Source organism: Eulemur rufifrons, chromosome 23 (genome assembly GCF_041146395.1).
Source record: "Eulemur rufifrons isolate Redbay chromosome 23, OSU_ERuf_1, whole genome shotgun sequence".
NCBI lineage: Eukaryota > Metazoa > Chordata > Mammalia > Primates > Lemuridae > Eulemur > Eulemur rufifrons.
The window spans coordinates 196,322-217,335 of record NC_091005.1 but is presented as its reverse complement, the minus strand read 5'-3'; the positions used below and the strand labels follow the sequence as shown (position 1 = coordinate 217,335).

The 21,014-nt window shown below is 65.9% G+C and overlaps 2 protein-coding genes across 2 annotated transcripts; both read right to left on the bottom strand.

Annotated features, from left to right (window-relative positions):
- Positions 1–599: 599 nt before the first annotated feature.
- Positions 600–2,427, bottom strand: APRT (adenine phosphoribosyltransferase). The gene is made up of 5 exons (XM_069456361.1): positions 2,310–2,427; positions 2,120–2,226; positions 1,870–2,003; positions 1,443–1,521; positions 600–1,264 (listed from the first exon to the last, which is right to left on the bottom strand). The coding sequence occupies exons 1-5, from the start codon at positions 2,396–2,398 to the stop codon at positions 1,122–1,124; spliced, it is 552 nt and encodes a 183-aa protein (XP_069312462.1). The 5' UTR covers positions 2,399–2,427; the 3' UTR covers positions 600–1,121.
- An 836-nt stretch (positions 2,428–3,263) lies between these two features.
- On the bottom strand, positions 3,264–20,881 carry GALNS (galactosamine (N-acetyl)-6-sulfatase). The gene is made up of 14 exons (XM_069456341.1): positions 20,710–20,881; positions 14,950–15,073; positions 14,326–14,400; positions 13,547–13,649; positions 12,981–13,124; positions 12,319–12,385; positions 12,102–12,229; positions 11,614–11,753; positions 10,614–10,717; positions 9,340–9,476; positions 8,482–8,584; positions 7,146–7,267; positions 5,025–5,142; positions 3,264–3,481 (listed from the first exon to the last, which is right to left on the bottom strand). The coding sequence occupies exons 1-14, from the start codon at positions 20,827–20,829 to the stop codon at positions 3,395–3,397; spliced, it is 1,572 nt and encodes a 523-aa protein (XP_069312442.1). The 5' UTR covers positions 20,830–20,881; the 3' UTR covers positions 3,264–3,394.
- Positions 20,882–21,014: the final 133 nt, after the last annotated feature.

Here is a 21,014-nt window from a genome sequence, read left to right as displayed (position 1 = left end):
AGTGGGGTTGGCAGAGCGCCACCCCGAGACACGTCCCCGACCTAATCCTGGAATCTGTGAACACGTGACCTCACGGCAGAGGGACTGATCACGCCAGGAGTTTGGAGGTGAGGTCAGGGTGAGGCCCGGGGTGGGCCCAGTGTCACCACAGGGTCGTTGTTGGAGACCAGCAGCAGTCAGAGGGAGGGGCTGCCCTGCCAGGGCGTGCAGGCAGCCCTGGGAGACGAGGGAAGATGCCCTCTGGACCCTCCAGAAGGACCCAGCCTGCCAACGCCTTGACCTCCATACTTCTGAGCTTTGGGACTCTAAGATAATTAAGTTGTGCTTAAGTCATTAAGTTTGTGGCAACTGAAAGCCAGCGCAGGTAGCACCTGCCGCCTCAGGGCTGAGTTCTGCACACGGGCCCCAACCACCCACACAGCCTGTTCCCACCCGGGGAGGTCACAGCCCCTCGAGGTGAGAACCGCCGTGAGCGCTGCACACCTGCCCACTCCAGGTACTGCTGCCGCCCACTCCCTGTGAAGGCCGAGGCACTGAGCCCTGGGTGACAGGATGACAGGGGACAACGTGTGTGGCAGAGATGTTTACTTGTGTTCTTTTTTTTTTTTGAGACAGTCTCACTCTGTTGCCCTGGCTAGAGTGCCGTGGCGTCAGCCTAGCTCACAGCAGCCTCAAACTCCTGGGCTCAAGCAATCCTCCTGCCTCAGCCTCCTGAGTAGTTGGGACTACAGGCATGCGCCACCAGGCCCGGCTATTTTTTTTTAATATATATTTTTAGTTGGCCAGATAATTTCTATTTTTAGTAGAGACAGGGTGTCGCTCTTGCTCAGGCTGGTCTCAAAGTCCTGAGCTTGAGCAATCCTCCTATCTCAATCTCCCAGAGAGGTAGGATCACAGGCGTGAGCCTCCACGCCCGGCCTCTTCCTGAGTTTTTAATTGGACGCGGGTAGCACATGGGGCTCTGCCCCAGGCTGCCTGCTCTAGGCTTTGGCACTTCCAGGAGGGCCCCTGGGCACTGGGGTGTCACTTGGCAGCCAGTGGCCGTGATGCCCAGCAAAGGTCACTTCGGTAGCCCCAGGCTGACACCTTCCTGGCTGAAGAGGGGCTGGGAGGCCACGTGGTCACTCGTACTGCAGGAGGGAGAAGAAGGGCACCAGCCCCAGCCTTTCGCGGCCTCGCAGGGAGCTCAGCTCCACGAGGCTCACGCACTCCAGCACCTCGGCCTGCAGCCGGCCCAGCAGCTCACAGGCAGCTCGCATGGTTCCTGTGGGACGGGGAGGCCCTGGCTCTAGCTGGGCTGCAGGGGCTGGGCCCCAGGCCAGCCCCTGGTGAGGCTGTGACTGCAGAGACCCCGCCCCACGTGGCGAGGCACCTTCCCTCCCCCCCACACCCCGGGCCAGGCCCTCCCAGAGCCTCAGTTGTGTGCTGGGCGGGACCCTCACCGCCAGTGGCCAGCAGGTCGTCCACGACCACCACCTTCTTCCCTGGCTCCAGGGCGTCTGTCTGCATCTCCAGCTCAGCCTGCAGACAGGAGACAGGTGTGTGGCCTCAGTCTCCCACGGAGGGGACAGGAGACAGGTGTGTGGCCTCAGTCTCCCACGGAGGGGACAGGAGACAGGTGTGTGGCCTCAGTCTCCCACGGAGGGGACAGAAGGCAGGTATGTGGCCTCAGACTCACGGAGAGAGACCGACCTCGTGTGCAGAGCCTGGGAACTGACAAGGGGCCACCACCGCCTGGCGCCAACCCCACCTCGCCCCTTCCTGGCTGTGTGAGCTTAGTCGCGAGTCTGAACCCCCTGAGCTTCGCGTCCACTGTGACCGTGACCTCCCCGAGCTGCTTGGGAACGGAGGGACCCGCCCGCCGCTCACCTTCCCGTACTCCAGCGAGTACGAGGCCCTCACGGTGGGGCCCGGCAGCTTCCCGCTCTTGCGGATGAGCACGAAGCCCAGGCCCAGCTCCTGCGCCAGGCACGGCCCGAACAGGAAGCCTCGCGAGTCCAGGCCTGTGGGAGAGAGCAGAGGGCAGGTGGCCGCGGTGACAAGGGCCCGGGCGGTCGCCGAGCTGTCCCGAGGGGCACGGCCCCGCCGCCCCGTGCCCCATCCCGCCGCCCTCGCTCACCCGCCACGTAGTCGATGCGGTCGCCGTGTGCCGCCCGCAGGTGCCGTGCCAGCAGGTAGATGGAGGCGCGGAAGGCGGCGGGGTCCTTCAGCAGCGGCGACACGTCCCTGCGCGGGGACAGCGTGGTCAGCGCGCCGCGGGCGGACAGGGGCAGGGCAGGGGCAGGGAAGGGGCCAGGCCGCGCTCGCACCTGAACAGCACGCCCGGCGTGGGGAAGTCGGGGAAGCTGCGGATCCGCTGCGCCACCAGCTGCAGCTCGGACGGCTCGGGCTCAGCCATGGCCACGTGTGATGCGCCGGGGACGCGGATTTGAGAGCGCGGGCCGGGGGCGGGGCGGGGCGTCCGCGGGAAGGGGCGGGGCCGAGCGTCTGCGCGTGCCAGGGGCGGGGCGTCCGCGGGAAGGGCGGGGCGAGCAGGGAGGAGCGTCCACGGGGGCGGGGCGCGGGACCCACCAATTCCACCAGGAAGTATTACCGTATTTCGTCTAATTCTAGGTGCCCCGATTTTAAGGTGTGCTCGGATTCCCTGCACCGCTCAACAGATGCGTCCCCCCGCTCAGGGACAGGGAACCGGACAGAGGCGCGAATCGTGGCGCCTTCCTCGCTGCGGGCCGCGCGGTCGCGTCCACGCTGCCCAGGCGCGGGCCGGTTGGTGCAGGGGAAGGGAGGGTTATTGGGGGGAGGGACGAGGGCGGTTAGTCCTAGTCCTGACCCCAAGTCTTCCCCGCCCCAGCGCCGCCCTCCACCCGCGGCCCCAGAGGCCTCGTACCCCGGGGTCCCCCGAGGCACAGCTTCCCCAAAGAACAATCTCGCTTTTTAAAAAACCAAGACAATAGACCTAGACGCCCCATTCCTTTATTCCGCGGGAGCCCCACGGACGGAGACTCGCTCCACGCAGGGCGGGCAGCGCTGGAGGCCGTCCCCAGCTCTCCAAGGCCAGTGAGGGGCTGTCCTCAGGTCTGGACACGGCACGTGCTGAGGCAGCAGTGACAAGAGCGGTCCCCACCAGCGGGGAGCGTGTGGGCGGTGCCTCAGCTGTCCGGCTCCAGGTGCGGAGGCCTTCTCCACCCCCACCCCCTCCTGTCACAGCCCTGTCTCCGCGGAGCAGGGAGAAGGGGACCCTGGAAGTGTGGGGTGGGTGGTGGCCACGGTGCCGTCTGACGCAGGCAGGGACAAGGGCCCTGGAGACTTTCCCAACTCGGAGCCCCGTGGCCAGAGCCCTTCCTACCCCCGGGCACTTGCAGGGCCGACTGCAGATCCCTGGCTCCAAGCAGACCTAGTGGGGCCAGGAGCACTTCTCTGGGACAGACTCCGGTGGCGTCAGACACTTGCCCAACTTCTCACAGCCTGGGGGCGCCCAGTTCTGGGGAATGAGGATTGAGGACAGGAACATGCAGTTACTCCGAGCACTTCCAGACCCTTGCCCCGCCCAGGCCAGACCCCCGGCGGACTGGCCTCAGCGAGGAGGAGACCTCTGTGTCCACCTCGTCACTGGGAGTCTCGGGAACTTGGGGGGCGGCGCCTTCCTGTCCAGCCCGGCTGGGCCCTGAGGAGGCTGGGGCAGGCCAGGGCCAGTGGGAGGATCAGGGTGCGGGTGGCCACCGCGGGAACATGCCACAGCTGCCCTTGTTCCAGCCACGTGTCCAAGTACAGGAAACCAGTCAGGGACCTCCACACACCCCGCTGTGCTAGGGAAGGGCTGGCTGCGAGGGTTTCAGGCAGCGTCACGCACCGTCCGGCAGCCTGGGTTTCCCAGGAAGAGCAGCTGCAGCCCTCGGAGGGGCCCGGACCTGCTTTGCGTGAGCAAGTCTTCCTGGCATCTGCGAGGGAGACTCGTGCCCCGCAGAGGAGCCCTCCCGGGCTGCTGGGTCCTCACCCAGGTCCCAGCCGTGCCACGGAGGGAGACCCAGGTCGCCGAGGGGCACTTCCTTGGGACAGACCTCAGATTCTGGTGTCAGTGAATCGGAGCAGCGAGGACACTTTCTCACCCTACCCAGTCCTGAATGGTGCCCACAGGGCAGGCTGTCCCTGAGGCCTCAGACAAGGCCACTGCCCTCAGTGGTGCTCACTGCTGGGAGAACCCTTGTGACACCCTGTGCATGTCTCCCCTGGCCACCTGACGGGCACTCCGCGTGCTCAGAGCAACCAACTGCCTTCCCCCGGGCACCAGCCGTCTGGCGGCCACGCTCCACTTCCACAGCTGCCCAGGGAGCTGCGTGTCCTCAAAACTGGCCGCTAGAAGCAGGCAGCGACAGGTGCCCAGTGGCTCCTGCAGCTGCAGTCTGGTCTGAGCCTGACCCTGACCCTGGGACGGGATGTTAAGCCGAGGAAAGAGCCCACGTTTCACTCTCTGCAGACGGCCGAGACGGTGCCGTTCCCAGAGCGGGGCCGCGCAAGTGTGACCCGTCAGAGATGCCGTCAAGGCCTGTCCCTGTGCTGGGAGGTGGACGCCGGTGGCCACACCCCGGAGGCACAGTGGGACCGAGCCAGGCAGGCCCTGGGGCCACCACCACTCACAGGGGAGCACCACATACCTGCTTGGTGCCCACCTCCAACAGGACAGAGCCTGGGGGTGCAGGAGCCATCGTGGAGCCCGACGCCAGCAAGGAGATGCAACCCCACGTGTGGGCCACGGGTCAGGGCCACCCGACCCTCAGCTCCCTGTCCCGACCCTCCCTGGCTCCTCGGGGAGGAGGGCAGGGACACTCAACGGGACAGAGACTGGGGCTGCCCCCGTCTTGGGACCTGTGGGCCCCAGCACGGTGTCCTCTGGGCCTGGGTGACGCTTGGGGCGCTGGGCTGCAGCCCTAGACAGCTGCACGTTGTGGTTGTGGGTGGTGCTTGGGGACAGACGCCCAGCATGGTGGCCGCAGCCCAGACCTGGCTCCCGAGGACGAGCCACTCACCATGACTGCCCGATCGCACACGTTGAGCTGCGGCTGCCCAGGGACCAAGGCCGCCTGGTGCTGCCGGACGACGGGGCTGATCCTGCCAAGGGCGTCCAGGTACTCGGTGCTGTCAAAGCTGCGGGGAGAGAGCGCGAGCGCCTGGTCACACGGCTGCGGCCACTGTGGTGTCCTGGGCTGGCAGTGCAGGAGCGGGGGAGGGGCCGGGCCTGGAAGGGCCGAGGGACGAGCCGGTCACTGGGCGGCCGAGGGCCGTGGGCGGCACAACCTGCTCCTCACGTGCTGGGGACGCCGACTCCCCTGGAAGCGAGACGTGGCCTGCAGGACCCTCGTGGTGGCTGCGGCCGGGTGGCAGCCCTCCCCGATAGCGCCAGCACCGGCCCAGCCCAGCAGCCTCCTGGAGACAGCCCGGCCCCTCTGCCCTGATGCCCAGACTGAGAAGCGGCTTTTAACACCAGAACCTTCCTACAAATGGAGTTTGCCGTGGAAGCAACGTTTGGCGCGGACAGGAACGGGCCTCCTCATCCTCTCCTGCTCTGGCAGGCCCGGCCTGTTGAAGGGACTTCCGGGTGGGCCTGGGTGCACCCGGGGGTGGGGGGGCGGGGTTGGGCCCTGACCCGGCCCTCGCGGCTCCTGGCACTGCCGTGCAGGCCGCCTGGCTCGTGATGCACTTTTAATCCAAAGGGGGGTCTTGGGTGTGTCTGCTTCTGCAGGACCCTGTGGCCAAACGTGTCCGGCAGGGACACTTGCTGCAGCCCCACCCACCCCCTTGTCCTCCCGACAGCCGGGGCTCCCCCCAGAGCATACATGTGTCTGCGTCTGAGGAGCGGCCAAGGCAGGGGGCCACACCAGAGCGTCTGCCCTGGGACAGCTCTCTCCTCGTGCTGCTGGCCAGGATGCTCTGAAATAACCGCGAGTCTCCAGCTCCGCGGCGTCTGCGGGCAGGAGGGCGCCCGGCCGGGAGAGAGCAGGTGGGAGCAGCCCCAGAGTCCCCTGGGCACCAATGAGCCAACACCGGTGGGCGGCCCAAATCCACACTTTGACCTCGGGCTGGTCCCTGGGGGCCACAGGCCTGGGGGGGGGCGCAGTGGCTGCGTGTCCTGCGTGGTCGGGCTGCGGTCTGCTCTCGTGGCCAACAGCGTCTCAGAGCTGAGGCTATTGCTCCACAGTGACTTCCGAGGGTGGCACATCCAGGTTGTCTGTCCAGCCCCGAGGTTTGTGGTCACCCGGAGGTGTCCCCAGTGCCATGGGAAGGTCAGAGGCTGGGTGCCCTGGGGCTACTGCAACAATGACCACGCCCTGGGTGGTCCCACGCTCTGGGAATGGCCCTGCTCTGAAAACAGCTGCCATTTGTCCTCTCCAGGCCCGGAGGTCGAGATGGGGCAGAGCTCCGGTGGCCTCTCGCTGATGTGGCCGCTCACTCACGTGGCCTCTGCCTCTTCTCTGGACTTAGGGCTCTGCCATCGCACTTAGGCCCGTCCTGCCCCAGGGCGATCTCATCCTCACCCGTGTGTTAAATGTGCCGGCAAAGGGCCGGGTTCCAGTCAGCGCACGTGGTCAGGTGCCGGCAGCGCCTGGGCCTGGCGGACACTGCTCCGTCTGAGCCGACTCCGCACTGGCTCCTGAAGTCACCGTCCTGGGCTTCTGCGTCAGACGATGTTCCCGTGGGACAGGAGGGGCCCGAGGGGTCCCGGGTGGCGTGTCAGGAGCCACAGGGTGGGCCTTGGCGGCACCCGTGTCCCACAGGGGCCTCTGCTGCTCCCTCATCAGCTCCGTGAAAAGCAAGGCCATCCGGAGCAGGGCGGGGGGCCACGTGCCGACCCGAGGCCCGGCTTCCCCCTGGGTGGCCACACCCGAGGGCCTGGGTTTCCCCAGACCCCTCCTGACGCCCACCGGGTGAGCTGGAGGAGCCCCTGGGGGGAGAAGGGAGGTGGGGAGGGGACCCGGGGGCCGTGGGGTCTCTGTGTGGCTCCTAAGGAATTGCCGACGGGGATTTGGGTTTGGCGGAAAGTGCCAGAATCACTCCGAGATGAGAAAAATAACTGTGTGGGCAGCAGCCTGTGCCCAGCTGAGCCCACAGGCATGCCCCCCGCAGCCGGCAGGCCCCGCACCCTGACTCACCGCAGCGGGTACCTCTCCCCCGGGTCCCGGCCCAGGTGGAAGATCAGGGGCAGCTCCGTGTGCTCCTCCTGGGTGTGCGTTGTCACCCCGGAGACGTTCTGGCCGGGGCAGAAGTCCACGCCCTGACGGGAGGCAGGAGGGAAGGTGAGTGAGGCCCTGGGGACCCCAGAGCCAGCCCTGTGAGGCGTCCCCTGTGCTGGCACCCTGAAGGGTGCCGGGTGCTGCAGGAACAAGCACGTGTCAGGGGAAGGGGGGAGCACTCGGCCGCCTGGAGGGGCGGAGCCTCCCCACTGCCCACGGCCCCAGAGCAGCTCCCCAAGCTGCCCCTCACCGCGAATTTTTATGTGCCTGTCTCCTTGGGGGACAGGTGAGTGTCTTTAAGATATTTTAGCCAATCACGTATCTTGACGCCACTAGTTTCACGAGGAAAGTGCTGTCTGGCGAGGGGGAGAAGCGAGACCGCCTGGGGGCTCTGACTGACAGTGGGCTGGGGGTCACAGGAGGCCTGAGCTCTGTCCCAGGCTGCCCCGTGTCCCGCATGTCTTGGGGACCTCCATCCACTTATCTGCCCTGAGCCGTGGACTCCTGAGTCGTGGCTGCAGAGGAGAGGCTGTGTTCTGAGTGGCTCAGGGCAGCCAGCGGTGGGCACAAAGTGGTCCAAAGTGGGTGACCTTTTGGCCCTGGACAGTGGACCAGCTGGGGACCAACGTGAGCTGGGCGGCAGGGACACAACCACATTCAGGGTGGAAGCGCGGAGCAGTTAGCGGGGAAGGACGCAAGTCCAGACAGACGACCCAGACCACAGTTTGGATGCAAATCAAATGAGCTAATTAATTAAGATCCCACTAATTGGGACCGTGGGGCAGGGGTGAGGCAAGGCCAGGGCGAAGGCCCAGGTGCCCTGTACGCTTGTCATCGATGGGCATCACTGGGCATCGCGTGGCATCGCGGGGCATGGACAGCTAGACCCCGTGCAGGTGGTGTTCCCCCTCCAGTCCTCGGGGGCACCAGGGGTGGGGTGGGGGAAGGACACTGACGGCCCCACGTGGCCACAGCCCTGTCACCTCCAGCCCGGCAGGGCCATCTGACCTGCGCCTGGCTGGGCCCGCCCTGAGGGCTCCTTCCCTGAGGTCAGGGTGGCCTGAGGCAGAGGGGCCTCCCGGAGGGCGTGTTCAGCCCTGGGGCTGTCTCTGTCAACACGCTCGGGGGCACAGAGAGGGGCCTCCTCGTCCCCAGCCCTGGCCTGTGTCCACCTGCCCGGCTCCCCCAGGCCGCAGCTCCACGGGGCGTGTGTGGCGCTGCCCCCCCCCCCCCGCCTGCGCCCCGAGCCCCGCACCTGTCTGAACTCCTCCCAGGAGTTGGTCCACGTCCAGAAGTGAGCCTTGTACTGGCCGAGAGTGACCGCCATCAGCGTGTTGCCACGGTAATAGAATATCGGCCTGTCGGGGAGGGGGGGTCATGCGATGGCGGGAGAGTCATGCCCGCCCGCGTGCGGGACCTGGGCCGCGTGTGGGAGCTGCTCGCACTGCCAGCCGAGGTCTCAGTCGAGGTTTTATGGCTCCCGTCAGACTCACGCTGGGAGCAGATCACGCGAAGACGGGCGGGCTGAGAGGGGGCCGGGGGCCCGTGGGGTCCAGGTGGGCCTGTGGGACCCGCCGCAGCCGTGGGGGCCGGGACGGAGCCGGCACATCCTCTGCCCAGCAGTGACCCGTCTTGGGCCAGAGGGGACAAATGGCAAATCCTCCCCCAGCCGGGGCCACACGCAGACAGCGCCCCACGCTGCCCCCGCCTCCTGCTTTGCTGCGTAGCTTTTATAATCCGTACCCCTCAGAGCCGCCCAGGAAACGTGGTTTGTTTGAGCAAAATGGTGGCTGGTCTCAGGTGGAAAGAAACGGACTTTGGACACCAAGAATGAGGCACAAGGTGAGGGTCAGAGGGGCAGGGATTGGGGGACGGAGACACAGGCAGCGGGGTGGCCTGTCCTCCCTGCCCCGGCCTGCATGACGCCCTCCCGAGGGACAGGGCGCCCCTATGTCCAGACACCCCAGCCCCTCCCCACTAGCACGGCCCAGGGCCCCCGGCCACGAGCCCCCGTCTCCCTCTCAGCCCGTCCCGAGCGCGAGCCCCGCTGTGTCCCAGCGGCTCCGTCGCTCGGAGCGGGGAGGGCCGGGGTGGGGCGTCCGTCCACACCAACCTGTCGGTCAGCCGGCCCTGCAGCATGGCGGGGAGGAGGTCGAGCCCGTCGATGGCCCTGTCGCTGGGTGGCTTCAGGCCCGCGAGGGACAGGCTGGTGGTGAAGAGGTCCATGACACTGCCCAGCTGGTAGCTCACCTGGAAGGGACGGGGCCGTGACCCACGTGGGGGCGAAGTCCCCAGGGTGAGAGCACCGGCTGCCCGCCTGGGTCTGCAGCCGTGTGCACACGCTCAGGCGCACACCCCCGGCTCTCACGGGGACTCGAGCCAGGCCCAGGCCACACCACACTCTGTGGCCCTCTCCTGCCATGGCCAGAGTCTGGGACGGACACAAGAAGAAAAGCCAGCACAGTCCCCCTCCCAAGGAGACGCCAGGACGCCTCTTGAGGCCCACCCGTCGGGGTCAGATGGCCAACGTCATTTCACACTTGACTCCCAAAAGCCACCGTGCACTTTGCAAACCAGGTCGTGGGTGAAGACGAGAAGAGCCCCCCCTGCCCCCGGCGCCGTCACGGGCACCACGTTCGGGTGGTTTGTTTCCCGGCCCCGGGAAGCTCGGCCATGTGCCGCGCGGTTGTGCGGAGCCCGGGAGTTGCTCTCATCGGGAGGAAGACGAAGGAGGATGGTGGCAGGCTCGGCACAACGTTGGTCTTGGTGCCCATTTGTCTACGGGGGTCTGAACCAAGCACCCAAGTTACAGAAGACCCCACAGTGTGGACTCTCAGCCGAGGAGCGGCCTGCCCAGGGCTGCACGGCCGGCTGGGGACAGCAGCGGGACACACCTCGCCTTCCCCGCAGCACCATGGACAGACGTCACCGACACTGTCAGGCTGCTGTTCTCTGACAGCGTGTCCACTGAACACTGGCCTGAGGAGAGGTATTAACACTTTGGGAAAAAAGAAAGATTCTATGGCTCAAAAAGTTTTAAAAAAACTGAGCTTGCTCTAGGTCCCTTCGGGAAGTTCATGGTACCCGTTAGCACACTGAAGGCCCTGACAAGTCCTGCAGGGAAGAAGCCACAGATTGGACCACAGCAGCCGCTGGCCCTCATAGTAGTGTCAACACCTGTGTGGCAGCCCACGGGAGATGCTGTTCCACAGCCTGACGGACGGGGCAGCACAGCAAGCCCCACGCACCCCGGGAGGCCGGGTTTTGAGGACAGCGGTGAGGGGCCGCAGTGCTTCAAGGCAGGGCCACGGGAGCAGAGGAGGGGACCGTGAGGGGGGCCGCAGGCCTGGACTGGGCCTCGCAGAGACATGGCCAACCCCGACCCACCTGGGCTGCAGGGACGTGCCCCGGCCACCACGCGATCGCAGGCTCCCTCATCCCGCCTTCGAACGTGGTCTGCTTCCCACACAGAAAGGGGCCGTTACTGCCACCTGGGGGGAGAGTCACATCCCGTGAGAACACTGCAGGCAGTGCCACACTGCGCCCTCAGTGACGTGGCCCGGCCCGGCCTCCTTCTGAGACCCGCTGGGGAGACACGGCCAGGTCGGGAGCTCACACCTGGCGAGCAAGGCCAGGACGCGGGAGGACGGCTGTGCCAGGCACGTGGCTCAGACGCCCTGGCTGTGGGGCCTCCAGAGAGCGGACGTCGTGCCCCGGGGAGGACCCACCGCTCAGAGACAGGAAACCCGGCCGTTCGCCGTCGGCAACCCAGAAGCCTCAGGCAAAGCCACAAAACATACTCCAGGTGGGGCGGGGCTCGCGCCTGTGTCCCCAGCAGTGTGGGAGGCTGAGGCGGGAGGACCACTGAGGCAGGAGTTGGAGGCTGCAGTGAGCTGTGATGGCGCCACTGCACTCCCGGCTTGGGGACAGAGCGAGACCCCGTCTCTAACAACAACTCCCGCAACGGAGGTTGCTGGGCTCCCGGGTGCTCGGCCAGTGTTTGCAGCCCCCGTGTGCCTGGGGAAGGGGCTTCAGGTAAAACGCAGCCCCCTGCCCTGCGTGTCCCACCGTGGGTCGGGACGGACGCGCCCGGCCGCGTTCTGAAGCAGGCGGACCCAGTCCCTGCGGCTGGCGGGGACTTACGCCAGGTGACAGACGCTGCCCCTGCTGCCGTAGATGAGCCAAGGTGAAAAATGGGGAAAAAAGACACAAAACAGGGTTTCTCCGGCAGTGAGAAAGTGAGCGCCCTAACTGTACCCCGGGAAGGGTAAATCGCCACGGTTCGTTCCCGTCGGCTCCCTGAACCGGCAGACTCAGCCGGGCCTCACCCGGCCCAGCGTCCCGAGACGCAGCGTTTGTGGACGAGGACGGGGACGCGGCCACTCGCCTTGCCGGGGCGCAGACACCAGGGCCGCGCCGTTGTCGGAGGTGAAGAAGACGAACGTGCTCTCCCGGATGCTCAGGTCGCCCAGCAGGCTCAGAATTCTCCCGACGCTGTCATCGATCTCCCGGACGGCGTCCCCGTACCTGGGGGAAGGTGCCGGGCTCACCAGGCGGCCAGCGGCGTTAGTGTGACTCAGAGAGCGTGTCACATCGTGACTTCACAGAGGACCAATGGAACGGGCCGGCCTGCTTCCCAGGAGAGGGAAAAAGCTCGAGTCCGAGTTCACGTGGTTTCTCGGGGACAGGACGGACACCGCGCTGCCGTCCTGCTCACGCTGCACGGCAGACAGTTTCAAAGAGGCCGAGGTGCGTCAGTGTTTCTCTGCGATTGGCAATTCAGTATCATGGTACTGAGCGTCCCGTCCCTGGAGGTAATCAAGCACAGCTGAAGCCCCCCAGGTGTGGTCCCCGTTTCCCTGACTAGGGACTCACCGCCCTCGCCGACTGGTACCCAGGAAAGGTTTAGAAGCATAAACAGGCGCGTGCGTGGCGTCGATGGCCCAGTAGAGGAAGAAGGGCCGTCTCCTAGCGTGCTGTGTCTTGATGAAGTCCAGGGCCTCCTGCGGGGAAGGCCGCACGGTCCCCCCGGCCCTGCAGCCCGACCTCCCCCTCCCCGGGGAGCCGCCCCGCCGAACGTGCGCGTCCTCACTTGTAAGTAGATCTGTGTGAGGTTGGCCTCCCCAGTCTTCAGGTTAATCGGAAATTCTTCATAGAACCTGAAGGTAACCAGACCCAGATGTCAGAATTTGGGCCGAGATTGCTCCCTGTCCCCCAATCGCACTGGCAGAGTCACGGGCCTCCGGTGACAGAGGGCCGGCCGGTTCCATCTGCGGAACAAGTCAAGCCGCCCATGTGCACGGCCCCTAAGGTGCAGGGCCTCGTCTTGGACTGGGTCCCGTGACAGCGCCAGCATTTGGGAAGATGGGGACTGGCCGAGGACAGTGTGGAGGGTGAGTAGGCAGGGGCTGGAGTAGTGACAGGCACAGGCGGGGTATGGCTGACAAGCCGGCCTGGCCGCGGCAGACGGCCCCTCACCAATGGGCGCCAAGGGGCCCTGGCCCCCGACAGCGCGAGCAAAGCTGGCTGTGCAGGGTCTTTCACGCCCATGACGTTTCTAATGGCCCCGTGACCCTGGGACGGCCGGCAGTGACCCAGGTGGGGTGTGGCAGGCTCTGGCCGAGCCCGTGGGGAGCCGGCCGGGCACCGAGAGCCGGCGGCCAGGACTGTCCGTCTTGCGCCCAGGGCAGCGTCAGAGCAGAGGGAGGGGCCAGGCACCGCTGTCGGGGACGGGAAGGGGGGACGTCCCGTTACCTGCCGACCATCTCCCGGTCCCGGTACACGGGGATGTTGGGCCTGGCCCTGTTGTTGTAGGGTCCGAAGTGGCAGTTGGGGGATCCGAACCACTCGTCAAATCCGTGCTTCAGCGGGTGGAACTGCGGCCTGTGGCCCAGGTGCCTGGGAACAGGAGCCCAGGGCACTTCAGGAACCCAGGAACACGCCAGAGTCCGTCACGGGACGCTTAGTGAAACCAAACAGGCACCCCCAGCGCCAGTGTGTGCTCGGCCCGGCACAGCGAGGTGCGGAAGGGCCCCCCAGAGCACTGGGTCCGCTCCCCCCCGGGAAAGCGCTGGCCCCGCTGTGGCCGGGAGCATCTGGGCGCGGCTGAGGGGGGCGCACGCTGGGGCACAGCTGGGGGCTGGGCTCCTGCCGGGGTGTGGGAGGCCCAGGGACGCACGTTTTGGGAAGTGTCCCGCTGCCTAGAGGCTGCCCGGCCCCAGGTGCTGGCGGCTCCGGGGCTGTGTCCCCCACACCCGGGCCTCCCTGGTGGAGGACAGTCGCTGCCGCAGGACACCCAGGCGGGCCGGCGGGGGGCTCACCACTTGCCCACGATCTTGCTGGCGTAGCCGGCCTCCTTCAGCAGCTCCGGCAGGAGGAGCTCCGAGTCCGGGATGCCGCCCACGATCTCCTGCGGCGTGTACCCTGGCAGAGCGACGCCGCGTGAGCCCACGGCGGGCGTCGCACACACGCCTCGCTGACCCACGCTCCAGCAGGACCCTGCCCGCCAGCATCAGCGGGCAAAGCTGTGCTCGGGGCTGGCACGTCCACACGGCACTTCCCAGGAACCCCTCAAAGGCAGCACCATCACCAGGGGTGGGGACGGGACAGACTGTCCCCCCCCCGACCCCTCCCCCGGTACCCGCCACCCTGGTCAGCCGGGGTCTCCGGAACGTGCCGTGTGACCCTGCGCCTCCCCATCCGCCCTTTCTTCAAAGGCCACTTGAAACCCTGCCCAGTGTGGGGGACGCCCTGGGGGGCCCCCCAGACGCCTCCCACACTGTTTCCAGAGCATCCACTGCCGCTGTCCCCTGGCCCGGCCTCCTCAGGGCCCACTGTGGGGTGCAACTGGCCCGACCACGAGTCGGGGCCTCTGCAGGGAAGAGCGGGCCCGCTCCTCAGGCCGGGCCTTACCCTGGTCTCCACCTGCCTGGCGTGCGTTGTCTGGACGGGGGTGCTGCTGTCTTAAAGTCACACGTGTGACAGAAATACAGCACCTGACCCCATGTAGCCAGCACCACACCGCAGAACCAAGGCCGCCGTGAAGACGGCTGACCCACGCCCCGCCCCACCCGGTGTCCCTGCAGGGAGGGGACCCTACCGTTCCTGGCGTGGGCATTGGTGGTGTAGAAGCCGTTGCGGATGGGCAGCCGGCCCGTGAGCAGAGCTGCCCTGGCTGCACGGAGGTGACAGAAACAATTGTGGTGAGAAGGGTGTCGGGTCAGACCCTGCGTGGCTCCACGGTGTGGCCCTTGTGCACGACCCCTGCTGGGTCACAGCAGCTGCGGACACTGGGACGAGCTGGGACAAGCGTCAGGCCTCCAGGGGCTGCCATGGTCTCCCACCCCCGCTGGCCCCGACCGCCCGCTGCGGAGAGAGGCGTGGACCCCTGCACTGCAGCTCCGCGGCCACCCAAGGCCCCTGCCCTGCCCGCCGGGCTCCGGGACAGACACTGGACGGGGGGCGCACACGGCCCCTGCCTTCTCCTCACGTGACTCCCCACGGAGGGTCAGGATGCCCCCGCCCCACCCCCGCCCCACAGGACTGAGACCCCCACGCTCTGCTCCCAGAGCCGGGCACAGCCCCTCAGCCCCGGGAGGCAGAGGCAGCACCTTCGACCTTGACTCCCGGGGGGACCCGGTGGGACAGGCCCCACCCCACCTGCCAGCCCCCTCGGGCACCTCAGGAGAGAGATGCTCCCCCTCCCGGGGCCCCCCTGACTTACACGGTGAACACAGGGGGTTGGCAGAATAGAAGTTCGGGAACAGCATCCCTTCTGCGGCCATCCGGTCCAAATTCGGCGTCTCTCTGGAAGGTTCTCCGTACACCCCCAGGTCGCCCCACCCCATCTGCAGGGAGGAGCGAGGAGAAATGGGTGAGCGCCTCTCGTCTCGGGAGCCTCTGCGGGGCGACGAGAGTGTCGTGGACCACGGGAGCCAGCCCCCCTCGTGCCCCAGCTGGGTTTGAATTCAAGCCCGTGGCTCCCGCGAGGGCCGGCGGCCGAGCTGCTCCAGGGTCACCCCGAGCTGCGTGGTTTTCACCCCAGTGGGCAGAGCTGCCTTCCTGCCCGCCTGGCTCCGCCGTGTGCTCACAGGGCACCGGCACCTCAGAACATGCACCTAGTTCCCACACCAACACGCGAGCCCTCACAGTCTGCCTCGCAAGTTTACAGTCGGAAACACGCTGCGTGGGGCCGCGCATGCCCACAGTCCCAGCGACTCGGGAGGCCGAGGCAGGAGGATCGCTGGAGCCCAGGAGCTGGAGGCTGCGGTGAGCTGTGATCGCACCAACGCGCTCCAGCCTGGGTGACAGAGCGGAACCCTGTCTCTAAAAAAAAAAGGGATCTGGTTCCCCCAAAAGCTAAGCCTAGCGTCACTATATGACCAGCAACTGCCCTCCTAGGTACACGCCTAAGAGAACCGAAACCTCCCGTCCACACAGACCCCGTGTGAGCACCACGGCAGCACGGCGGCCCTCAGCGGCCGAGGGGATGAAGAAGGCGTGGTCTACACCGGGTGGGGCCTTTATTCGGAAATAGGGTCTTTGCGGGTGTAATAAGCTAAGGTCACGCTGGAGTAGGGAGCCCCCACGTCCAACGTGACTGGTGTCCTCAGCAGCAGGAGACCGACACAGACGCGCAGGGGACGGCCGTGCACAGGCAGAGGGCAGAGGGCAGAGTGACGTGGCCGCGGGCCGAGGACCCTCCCCAGAGCCTCAGGGAGGGACCGGCCCTGCCGACCCCGTGTTTCTGTTGTCCCAGGCCGCTCAGCCTGCGGTCAGGACACGCATCCACGGGCTGTGCACCACCACTCAGCCACGCCTGCCGCGACACGGGAGGACCTCGGAAACGTGATGCCGCGTGACAGAGCCAGACACGAAGGGCCACAGTGTGTGACACCATTGCCACGGAACGCCCAGGACAGGCAGCTGCACACAGAGAGCGGATTAGTGGCTGTCGGGGGCCGGGGGACGATCGGGGGCCACGGTTGGTGGGTGTGGGTTTCCTTTCGGAACGACAGTGTCCTGGAAGCGGACGGGTGAGGGACGCACCGCACTGCGAATGTGGTCGGTGTCACTGAATTGCACCCTCAACGTGGACACAAGGGCAAGTCTCGGGGTATCTTACCACAGTAGCCCCCAAGTGGGAAGGTGGTTAACACGCGGCAGGAAGGGGGACAGCAAGGACAAGCGCCGATGGCAGGACGGGGGTGGGGGACAGGTGTTCACTGTAAAATTCTTCAAATTTTGCTGTGTGGACTATTGAAAAAACTACTTTTAAACAAGCCGTGGGCCGTGAGCTTGCTCTAGAGCCGGAGGAGGGGAGGCCAGTGCTGGCAGGGACCTCGTGTGGCCCGGGGACTTCGCGTGTCCCCTGCACCCCTCCGTGGACAGGGCCCTGCCAGCTGGGTCTCCTGCCACGTCCACCCCAGCGTGCGCCCAGCAGGGACAGGGCTCCACCAACACCCCCAGGAGAAGGGGTCTAGGCCAGGGTCACGGGGTCGGGGGGCGAGGAGCCTCGGGAGCCAAAGCTGCTCTGGCCACGGCCACGGCCGAGGGCTCCTTCCCCTGAGGCCACCTCCTTCAGGTGACATTGGCCCTCCTGCGAGAGGTGCCCTGAGCACCCCATGAGGTGACGCCAGTGACGAGGCTGGGCCTGCCTGGGCCCCATCCCTTGGGGGCTCCCCAACACCCGGCCACGACGGAACTCCGAATGCAACTACCCACTTTGCGAGACCCAGTTGAATCCAGTGTTTTTGTTATTTCTGAGCTTACTTCCCCCGCACTGAGCTGACCAGGGAGCGCATGGGTGACGGTTCCCGGTGTCCTCACTGAGGGCCGGTCGTGTGGGCCCCTCTGCCCGGGATGCACCCAGAGCCCGGACGCCCAGGAGGGAAGCAGGTGTTCGCACAAACCACACCGTCCGCACCGACCGGTCGGCCCAGGGAGCCGTTCTCACGGGGGAGTGGTGGGAGCCCTCCCGGACCCCGTCCAGACGCCAGCGGAGGGGCTCTGAGGACGCAGGCCTGCGGTTAACGCCTGCACTCAATCCCCAGGCTTTTATTACTTATTGTTTAGCTTTCTTGGCCGTGGAAACGAGGTGTTCCTTGCAGGGTTAGCAGGGGTTACTGAATTAACCATCTGAAATACCCTGCAGGGTCATGTGACGTATCTTCCCTCCCCCAGCCCCCCAATGGCTGTCCATGTTCACAGGCAGCGAGCGCCAGCCGTAACCACGACTTCAGTCTCGTCCGTGCCCTGGGCCCCTCCTCCTTCACTGAGACAAGTTCCGAGTTCTGAGAAACACAAAGTGCCGATTCCTACTGGGTGCTAAGACACCATGCAGACAAGCAGGCCACGCGCTTTTCTGTTTCAAACGTGCATCCGGGGACACCCAGCAGTCTGCGCATCGGCTCTGGCGGTTTTGGGTTGGGGGCACCATGGGCCCAGGCTGCCGTGGTGACAGGTGCTCCCCTCCGCGTGGCCTGACTCAGCCTCCACCGCAGGCGGGGCCGAAGCTCCCTCATCCTCCTCACCGCTAAGGACCAGACCACGGAGCTTCCTGGCCCCTGGGAGGCAGGAATGGTCTGCGGCCTGAGCGAGAAGGCGCAGTTGTCACTGGGCCACTTCTGTTTTCAAGGCCCCAACCCCCATCCGCCGTGGCCAGTGGAGCTGGTTCCGCGTGCTCTCAGCTCCCTCAGTGAGCTCCCTCGGGGCCAGGCCGAGGGCTCGCGAGACCCGCAGTCCTGAGGAGTCCAAGACGGACGCTGCTGTGCCCTGAGGCTCAGCTTGGGGAGGGGGTTCTGTGAGCTGCAGCCTAACTGCCCGACCTGATCCCAGACTGGCCTCCACCCCGGCCCTGACCTGGGTGGGACGAGGGCAGTGGTCCTGTAACAGGTGTGACTGGCTGGGGAGGGGGCTTCTGGCCATGCATGGGCAGGACGCTAGCTTGGAGGATGCTCATTTTCTGGAACTGCACCCCCTCTTGTGCATGGGCAGGTCCGGCACCCCGATGGCGGGGCATGGCAGTGAGCGGGGCTCCCCTGGGAATCTGAACTCAGGATACGGGCTCGCCCTCCGGCTTCTGGGGCTCCTGCCGGCGGCCCTGCCCCTCTCTGGTAGCTGCATGGTGGGGCCCTTTGGGGCAGCCCCTCCCTGCTCAGCCTGGGTGGATCCCGCGGGCCCAGGAGGCCTCCTCGCCCCGGGGGGCGGCCCAAGGCCCCAGCTGACAGGCCCAGTGTGCGTAGCCCAGGGGCAGGAGCCAGGCCAGGCTGACAGGCGGGCTCTGGGTCTGCTGACTGTGGGGTGAGCCTGGAGGTGCCTGGGGCTGTCACGGGGTGCTGTGGGGCCAGAGGCTGAGTGAGGACGTGGCCGGCTCAGACAGCAGAGCAGTGGGAGGGGAAACCCTGGGCCTTGCCTATAGGAAGCCAGAGCCGCCCTGGTCCGACCAGCCAGGAGGCCCAGGGATTCTCCATTCTCGCTCGTCACTAAGTTCATTTTTCTATCACTTGCATCAAAAAGTCCTAATACGGGTTTGCTGACTAGGACAGAGGCCTCCCACAGTTCTCTGGGTTTTATTGCTAAAGGTCCCTCAAGAGCCGCAGGAAGTACTACTCAGGAAAGAGCCCGCGGCCCCAGGGTGCACTGGGGCTTCCTGGGCAACGTCCTCAAGCGCAAACTGTCAAGGGCACAGGTCATGCTCCACCACTCAAAACCCCACGATCTGAAATTGCACCGTCCCACGGAAGTATGAGGTGAGCCCTGTGGGCAATTTTACAATTCCTAGGAGCCACACAAGAAAAGTAAAATTAGGTGAAATGAAAGCTTTTTGTTTAACCCAATATATCCAAAATATTATCATTTCAACAAGTCTTCCAATATAAAAAGCGCATTCACGACCTGCCAGGAGGGGTCCTAGCCCACTTCCCACTCCCGTCTGTCACCGGAGAGTCGGGAAGGGGCAGGAATCGGCAGAGAGAGTCTTGGCTGGCAGAGACGCTCGGCGGGAGAAACTGAGCCAGCCGCTAGCCGGGGGAGGCTCTGAAACTGCTACACACGCGACTAGTATTGAAACGGGAAGTAACATTAATACTGAGAACTGCTCATCCCAGAGCACGGCCTCTGGGACAGGTGCGGGAGGACCCGCGAGGGGCAGCAGTCATTGGATAAATCGATAGGACCACAAACAAGTCAGTCCAGCGTCACCAGCAGTCCCCTCTGAGCAGGTGACTCAGGTGGACTCATGGATGGTGTCTACTATCTTTGCAGGCGTATCTGAATGTTGTTAATTTGTTTATACCAAAAAATCATTAATTTAACAATAAAAAGTTACTAAACAATATATTTTACATTCTTTTTTCTTCCCAAGTCTTCGCAATCTGTGTATTTCACACATACAGCACCCATGTGGGGCTCATGGCCGCTGAGCCGGTCAGCACAGCCGTGGTCTATGGGCCCTGCCGGGGCGTCTGCTGCTCTGACAGGCACTGAGTGGCCACGATGGCCCAAGCTGTCCCATACTCAGGGTCCTCTCAGGCCTCCCAACAGCACCAGGCGCACAGCCGGACCCATGTGACCTCACAGGGGAGGCAGCTGAGGCTGGAGGAGCTCAAGTGACTTCCTGCAGCTCAGGACCAGCGGGCCGTGGGCCAGGTGTGCCTGAGTCCCCAACCCGCCCCTCAGGACCAGCGGGGTGTGGGCCAGGTGTGCCTGAGTCCCCAACCCGCCCCTCAGGACCAGCGGGCTGTGGGCCAGGTGTGCCTGAGTCCCCAACCCGCCCCTCAGGACCAGCGGGCTGTGGGACAGGTGTGCCTGAGTTCCCAACCCGACCCTCAGGACCAGCAGGGTGTGGGCCAGGTGTGCCTGAGTCCCCAGTCCAACCAGTGCGCTTGCCGAGTGATTTTGGTACAGCTGCAAACGGCTGGACAGAACACACTTAGGGACTCCTCAGGTGAGGGCCACCGGGACGAAGGGACAACTCCACGGCTCAGTCCTGTCACCAGCACCTGGCCCACCACTCTGGGCCGCACACCTGCCCAACAGGTGACACTCCCACCCCCCAGTTCTTCCGGGCCTCAGAGCCCTGACCCTTGGGTCAGCGCCCAGGTGAGACAGGGCCTGGGGCTAAGGTGTGCAGGAAGCCCAGGGCAGACGTGGGGGTCGGTCAGTTCTGCCCCTCCCCAGACACGGGAGACCCCCCTTCCCTGGGGTGGCCACACTGGCATCCCCTCCCCAGACACCGGGGCCCCCACGTTCCCTGGGGCGGGCTACACCGGCAGCCCCTCCCCAGTGGGGACAGGAAAGGGACAGCACAGCCGCGGAGCCCCCTCAGGGCAGGGAGACCGCTGCCCGCCTCCGGCTGCCCCACCTGCGGTCCTCGGGCAAGGACACCACCTGGGCGGCCGGCGCGCAGGGTCACCCCAGCGGCCAGGTCAGAGACGGGTCACCCGCCCGGACCCCGCGCCCCTCCCCCCGCACCCGCGCTCACGTCGTCCATGAGCAGCAGCAGGATGTTGGGGGGCTGTGGGGCGCTCGCAGCCCCAAGTCTCAGAGCGCTTAGCACCAGCAGCAGCAGCCGCCACCTCGTCGCCCTGGCAACTGCCACCATGGCAACCACGCGTGGGTCCGCAGAGCCGGGCCAGCGGGCGGACTGAGACAGCCCCCGGCGCGCGCGGCCTCCCCGGCCCGCTGCGGGGCGGGGCCTGAGAGGGCACGTGACGGGGCGGGGCCTCCGCTGACAGGAGAGGCGGGGCCTGGGCCCGCTGAGTGACGGGGCGAGGAGCCTGCGCAGAC